Source organism: Colobus angolensis, unplaced genomic scaffold, assembly GCF_000951035.1.
Source record: "Colobus angolensis palliatus isolate OR3802 unplaced genomic scaffold, Cang.pa_1.0 Scaffold222, whole genome shotgun sequence".
Classification (NCBI taxonomy): Eukaryota; Metazoa; Chordata; class Mammalia; order Primates; family Cercopithecidae; genus Colobus; species Colobus angolensis.
Genome location: NW_012115400.1, coordinates 749518 through 757032, shown reverse-complemented (window position 1 = coordinate 757032; position 7515 = coordinate 749518). Strand labels below are relative to the sequence as shown.

General features: G+C 44.7%; 1 protein-coding gene across 1 annotated transcript in view; it reads right to left on the bottom strand.

Annotated features, from left to right (window-relative positions):
- Positions 1-6338: 6338 nt before the first annotated feature.
- The window catches only part of LOC105513062 (transmembrane protein 225-like), a 13565-nt gene continuing 12388 nt past the window's right edge, over positions 6339-7515 (bottom strand). The window contains exon 6 of the mRNA XM_011943836.1: positions 6339-6779. Coding sequence (XP_011799226.1) covers positions 6607-6779 — 173 coding nt within the window. The 3' untranslated portion in view covers positions 6339-6606. The remainder of the gene's footprint in view (positions 6780-7515) is intronic.

Here is a 7515-nt window from a genome sequence, read left to right as displayed (position 1 = left end):
TCTGTTCTGCTTTCTAGATTCCTGGAATTGTTTGCCTAAGTTAGTTCGGGAGTTGTTTTGCAGCCCTGGTCCCTGCTGTCCTGGTCCCTTTCAGGTGCATCGCCAGATACACTACTGGACGCAGCACCTGCCCCATGGGGCTTAGAGTCCAGTCGGTCCGTGCCTGACTATTCCGGCCGCCAGGGCCTTGCGCCTGGCGTAGGGGCAGAGGAGATAGAGGGTGCACTGGGTCTTAGGGGCTCACATAAGTGGTGCCTGACCGCGAGTAGTGTGCGTGTGTGTGTGTAGTCAGGGAAGGCTTCCTGGAGGAACCAGCATCGGAACTGTTTTTTGTGGGGGTTTTTTGTCTGTTTTTGTTTTTGTTTTTTGAGAGAGAAGTCTCCTTCTCTCCGCTAGGATGGAGCGCAGTGGTGAGATCACAGCTCACTGCAACCTCGAAGCCCTGAGTTCAAGCATTCCTCCCACCTCAGTCTCCTGGGACTTTTTTCAATTTTTTTGCAGAGAGGGGGTCTCTCTATGTTGCCCAGTCTGGTCTCCAACTTCTGGACTCAAACGGTCTTCCCCCCTTGGCCTCCCAAAGTGCTGGGATTGCAGGCGTGAGCAACCGCGCCCAGCCTGAAGGCAGTCTGCCTCAACTGGATGGCCCAGTGTTATTCCAGAATCTACTCAGGAAACAGGAAACCCTCTTGTCTTACTCTTCTCCAGCACTTTGCAAAGTGTCTGATACAGTATTTGCTAAGAATATATATTTATAGAATAAATGAACTCCTAGAATATAACATAGGTGTTAGACCATCTCGCTTTATCCTCTCTGTCTCTGTCCCACTTTCATATTTTTCTTGTCTGCCCATTTTGACTTGGGTTTATTTCTTCACCTTTTTATTAATAACCCACTTTTCAGCTGTTTCTAATATGCTACAAAATCTACAGTTTTTGTTTGTTTGTTTGTTTTAGAGACAAGGTCTTACTCTGTCACCTAGGCTGGAGTACCGCGGTGCTATCATAGCTCACTACAGCTTTCAACTCCTGGGTTCAAGCAATCCTCCCACCTCAGCTTCATAAATAGCTGGAACTACAGGCATGAGCCACCACACCCAGCTAATCTTTAAAAAATGTTTTTTAAGGACGGAGTCTCACTGTTTCCCAGGCTAGTCTTAAACTCCTGAGCTCAAGCAATCCTCCCCACTTGGCCGCCCATCTTTTTGTTTTAATTAATATATTTTTTCATTTCTAGAATTTCTATTGGATTTTTTCCAAATATTCTAGATTGATCTTTTAAAAGAAGAATTTACCTATATGTTTAGGCTTTTCTTTTTTTTTTTTTTTTTTTTTTTTGAGGCAGAGTCTCGCTCTGTTGCCCAGGCTGGAGTGCAGTGGCATGATCTCGGCTCACTGCAAACTCCACCTCCCGGGTTCACGCCATTCTCCTGCCTCACCCTCCCGAGTAGCTGGGACTACAAGCACCCGCCACCACGCCCGGCTAATTTTTTTTTTTTTTTATATTTTTAGTAGAGACGGGGTTTCACCGTGTTAGCCAGGATGGTCTCGATCTCCTGACCTTGTGATCCACCCGCCTCGGCCTCCCAAAGTGCTGGGATTACAGGCTTGAGCCACCGTGCCCGGCCTAGGCTTTTCTTTATACATAGTAAATAGAGTTGAGCCTGATAATTCTGAGATCTGAAGTCCCCTCAGATCTCTTTCTGTTATCTATTTCCACTGCCACTTCCACCAGGTGTACCCGACAGCATCCATTTCCCATGTCTCATCATCTCTGCCATTATCCAGCTTTAATTGTTGCCAATTGACAGGTGAAGTAAATGTTACCTCATTTTTTAATTTGCATGTTCTTCATTATGAGTGAGGTCAGTCATTACTCCTACTTTCATTAACTTGCCTTCCCTTTTCTGTGAACTGACTTTTGTTTGTGTTTCTATTAAGCTGTTTATCTCTTTCTTATTGATTTATGAGTTCTGGGGACATTATATAATGTCCCTAGAGCATTAAATACTGTCCCCAGGACATTAACTATGTGTCCAGAACATTAAATAACGTCCCCAGAACATTAATTGGGGGCATTCCTCAAACACATCTTCCTCGAACATACCATGGTACCTGGTTTCCTTGTGTGACAGGCTGCTCATTTTCCTTGGAAATGTTTTTGTGAAACTTCTTTGAGTTCCAGGATAAAGTGAATTTATCTAGAGAAGGTTGATATTTTTTTTTCTTCCATGTAAATTTTTTTCTTGTCAGCATCACCAGTCCAGGGTCATTGTGAACCAAATTTATAATTTGAGGATTTTTGAACCATGCTACAATAGTAATATGAATTTGGGCTGCAAATATTGAGGGGTGATTTGTGGTTGCAACTTCTCAACCACAAATCTTTGTGGTTTTGTGGTTGTTCAGTCAGCTTGGCACTAAGACAAATTGCCTTGCTGGTGCCTGGTGGTAGGGGTACGGGATAGGTGACTTATCTCTCACCCTTACATTGATAAGCCAGCCCTTGTCTATGACCATAGCACCCTGAACGCACCTGGTCTCTTCTGATAATCCAGCCTTTTGCAGTCCTTGCTTTATGGGGGGAAAGCTCTCCTATCAGATGCCCTTCCTTGAGTAAACTTTAGGCATAGTTTTAAAAAATCAAATCTCTGCAAGACGATTTCTCTAGGTATTATTCTTTACTTTGATGTTATCTTATAATGCATTACTATTTTGTTATCTCTCTGATACCTTTAGATTTTATGTATTTTATCATTTCTGTTGTTTTTGGCTGAAGAATCAGCCCAACTATTTAGTCTGCCATGTTATCAGATGCAGGCTTTCTCCAGGCTTCTTTGTTCATAAGTTTTTATTTCTTCCAAATAGGACACTTAAAAATACATTTTTAATGCCTGTATAATATTCCATCCTCTAAATATACTATACTTTTAAAAAGTATTTCAACATGGGAGAAATAATCTAGAACATACTCTTTTATTTTTGCTATTGTAAGTAACCTGGAACAAGCATTCTTGTATATAAATATTTGACCTCACCCCGGTTATTTCCTTAGAATAAATTCCTAAAATTCAACTCCTGGGCCACCAGGTATGAATATTTTTAAACCTATTAATGCATGCTACTATAAAATGCTTTCCAGAAAGTTCATGCCAATTTACATTCCCATCAAATGTACATGAGAATGCTCAACTCACCAAAATTGGCTAAGACTGGTTTCTAATCTTTGTGGATTTGATTTTCATTTAATTTTTTTATTTGACCAGTTTTATAGGCCTTTAGTAAAAATTCTTTCCAAGTTCTGGCAGTAAATCCATCATCAATCCTAGCTTTCACTGGTGGCATGAATTTCCATTGTTTGTTTGTTTGTTTGTTTGAGACAGAGTCTCGCTCTGTCACCAGGCTGTAGTGCAGTGGCGTGATCTCGGCTCACTGCAACCTCTGCCTCCTGGGTTCAAGCGATTCTCCTGCCTCAGCCTCCCAAGTAGCTGAGACTACAGGTGTGCGCCACCATGCCCAGCTAATTTTTGTAATTTTAGTAGAGATGGCGTTTCACCATGTTGGCCAGGATGGTCTCGATCTCTTGACCTCATGATCCGCCGGCCTCAGCCTCCCAAAGTGCTGGGATTACAGGTGTGAGCCACTGCGCTGGGCCGAATTTCCATTCTTTTCTGGTTATTTATAGGAATTTGGGTGAGAAGTTGGGGGAGGTGAGTCATGGACTACTGGCCTATTCTAATTCTAAGCTGAAATAACTAAAACAGGCTGATTCTTAAATCTTTCCCTCTACTGGCCCCAATGTACTTTCCATGTCTTCACCCCTCCCCAACACACATCCCACCATGTTTGTTCTCTATTGCATTCATAGCCATTCCCCCTCAGGGTGGATCCTTCTCAGGCATCTGAGGGTTGATATTTGCTAATGATTTGAAATTTGCTACCACTAGAACCCCTATATGTTCTCTAATCTGCCCTACTGTGCCCACCAAGGCAGTCCCCCATCTGTGACTTCCCAAACTGGTTCTGCTGGATTGGGGTGGTTTGGGCCACAGATATATAAGTTGGAGTTTGTAGATGTTCTCTATTCCTAGTTTCACTGACAATTTCAGTTCCTATGGTTTCTTTTTCAAGATGGAAAAGTGAGACAATTTGGAGCTAGGCTGTAATCGTATCCCTATAAGAAACTCCCAAGATACCTTTTGGGGAGAAATGTAGTAAGAAATTCCAGGCCGGGCGCGGTGGCTCACGCCTGTAATCCCAGCACTTTGGGAGGCCGAGGCGGGCGGATCACGAGGTCAAGAGATCGAGACCATACTGGCCAATGTGCTGAAACCCTGTCTCTACTAAAAATACAAAAATTAGCTGGGCATGGTGGCACGCGCCTGTAATCCCAGCTACTCAGGAAGCTGAGGCAGGAGAATCGCTTGAACCAGGGAGGTGGAAGTTGCAGTGAGTCGAGATTGTGCCACTGCACTCCAGCCTGGTAACAGAGTTAGACTCTGTCTCCAAAAAAAAAGAAAAGAAAGAAAGAAAAAGAAAAGAAAAAAAGAAATTCCAAAAAAATTAACTAAAGCACCTAGTGACTGTTGGTTGTTCAAGTGTGTATGTCTTAGTTCCTCTGCTTGGGTGTTTGCCTCTAGGAACAGGGACAAATTCTGAAATCTCTTTTTACTCCAATGTGCACCACATGAGTTCACCTTCAATGAATGCTATTTAATCACTATGGAGTCCACGTGACTCTAGCCATGTCCATGGCATCTTCTCTCCCAAAAGACATCCACGGCTCCCTGCACTTGCTTTAGAAGTTGCACTGCTTAAGTGCTGACAGCTTTTTCTGCACATTTGATTTTTGGAGAGAGAAGTGGGAAGCCATTGGTAGGTGATATCTTTGAGATGAAGGATGGAGATTCATATGGTTTGGCTTTGTCCCCACCCAGATCTCATCTTGAATTTGTAGCTCTCATAATTCCCACGTGTTGTGGGAGGGACCCAGTGGGATATAATTGGATCATGAGGGTGGTTTCCCCATATTGTTCTCGTGGTAGTGAATAAGTCTCACGAGATCTGATGGTTTTATAAGAGGTTTCCCTTTTTGTTTGGTTCTCATTATCTCTTGCCTGCCACCATGTAAGACATGCCTTTTGCCTTCTGCCATGATTGTGAGCACCCCCGCACCCCGAGCCATGTGGTACTGTGAATCAATTAAACCTCTTTTTCTTGATAAATTACCCAGTCTCAGATAGGTCTTCATCAGCAGTGTAAAAACAGAATAATACAGAGATGAAGCCAGTGGAGGGCTTGGATCGCTGTTCTAGCTGCCCCACTGCCCCAAGCATGTGTTCTTCCCAGCTACACCCATTCTTGCTGGGAGGCTGAGTGCTCCCCATGATGTAAGCACCATAGGGCTGTGAATGGAGCACACTGGAGGAGCACTCAGGAGGCCTCTGGCTATAGGAAAATGATGGAATGCCAGATATTTTGATTGGCTAATGTGCAGTCCTAATTATGGAAAAGGAGTCAGGTTGGCGGGAGGAGGGGAAAGCAAAAAGAAGCAGCAGATAAGCTACAAGTCTGCCTTTCTTCATGGTCCAGGACACGTAACCCTACTGTGCAAATAACTCACAATCTTCCTGTGCCCAAACTATCACCAGACACCTGCGAATTAGTTCACTGCAGCGTTGGCATTATCAGTACTGCACAAAGCCCTCTTCAGCATACAGCATAAACAGTATGCCATCAGATCTCCAGCAAGTCTTTGTTTCCTTACAGTCAGCTCCTTTTCTGCTGGTTCTGCCTGTTGCTCCCTGGCAATGTACTTTTTTTTTTTTTTTTTTTTTTTTGAGACGGAGTTTCGCTCTTGTTGCCCAGGCTGGAGTGCAATGGCGCGATCTCGGCTCACTGCAGCCTCCATCTCCTGGGTTCAAGCGATTCTCCTGCCTCAGCCTCCCAAGTAGCTGGGATTACAGGCATGCACCACCACACCCAGCTAATTTTGTATTTTTAGTAGAGACAGGGTTTCTCCATGTTGATCAGGCTGGTCTTAAACTCCTGACCTTAGGTGATCTGCCCGCCTCAGCTCTCAAAGTGCTGGGATTATAGGCATGAGCCACCGTGCCCAGCCCAGCAATGTACTTTTATACTTCCTTTAATAAATCTGCCTTTCTTTATCTACAACCGTCTTTGTAAATTCTTTTACCCCTGTGCCACCAGCCCAAATAGTTGCCATTCTCCCGAGTATATTCTGTATTCTGCATGGTTTCTGTTTTGCAAAATCTCATTTCACTTGGTTATCTTGTAATATTCCTCCCTCCCCTCCTGCCCTGCAGGCTTTGTTTTTGAGGTATGGATGAACAAAGTAGCCCTTCTTTTTATTGAAAATCCCTGCAAAAATGTCACTCAGGAAGCTCAGAAGAGTTTAAAGGACTTTTAGCAAATTTCACATACAAGCAAGATAGAATCACTGTGAGTATGGGGAGGTGGAGGGTTGATCTGACATGCAAGAAGCTCCTCAAAGGCATAGACGCTGGCAGAGAAGGTGGGAAGGGCTACAAACAGCTACATGTGTGCACTCACATGGCTTGAAGAAGGGTAGAGAAGCTGTGTCTTGGGCTAGATGACTGTTTCTCTGGTCACCTGTGTCTCCTTTTGTACTGAGCTCAGTTCTCCTCCCACACTCTCCAGATTGTCCAGGTACAGGCTCCCGTGGTCCTCCTTCATCCTCTGGGAAGTGGACAACAAGTGCCAGCAAGGGCAGGCCATTTCTTGAGCGAGGCAGATGGTACCTAGGGAACAGCCAAGGTTTGGGTTAGGTGAGAGAGAGCCCAGAGCTCCACGCCCTGGAGGTCAGGTCCCTCTAGCTCCAGACCCATCCCCGCCACCACCCAGTCTAGGGTATTACAGAGAGAGATTACAGACAGGATGCATCAAAGGACAAGAAATACAAATACATGTATAAAATCACAGACCCATGGTCAGCACCTAGAAGGACATCTCAGCAATCATGTAGTCCCTTAATGGGTGGAAAAAAAAAAACAACTAGGGTTTAGAGAAAGGAAGTTCCAACACAAAACCCAGGCCCAACTCAAGACCTTCAGTGAAGTAAACGATAGACAACTGACATGAATAAGAACAAATGAAGGATGGACGTGGTAGTTCACGTGTGTAATTCCAGTGCTTTGGGAAGCCAAGGCAGGAGGGTCTTTTGAGCCCAGAAGTTCGAGACTCATCATGGGCAACATAGCAAGACCTCATGTCTACAAAAAAAAATAAAATTAGCCAGGCATGATGGCATGAGCCTGAAGCCCCAGCTACTTGGGAGCCTGAGGCAGGAGGATCACTTGAGCCCGGGAGGTCAAGGGTGCAGTGAGGTATGATCACACCACTGCCCTCCAGCCTGGGTGACAGAGCAAGACCTTGTCCCTTTAAAAAAAGAACAAATGGGCCGGGCGCAGTGGCTCACGCCTGTAATCCCAGCACTTTGGGAGGCCGAGGCGGGCGGATCACGAGGTCAGGAGATCA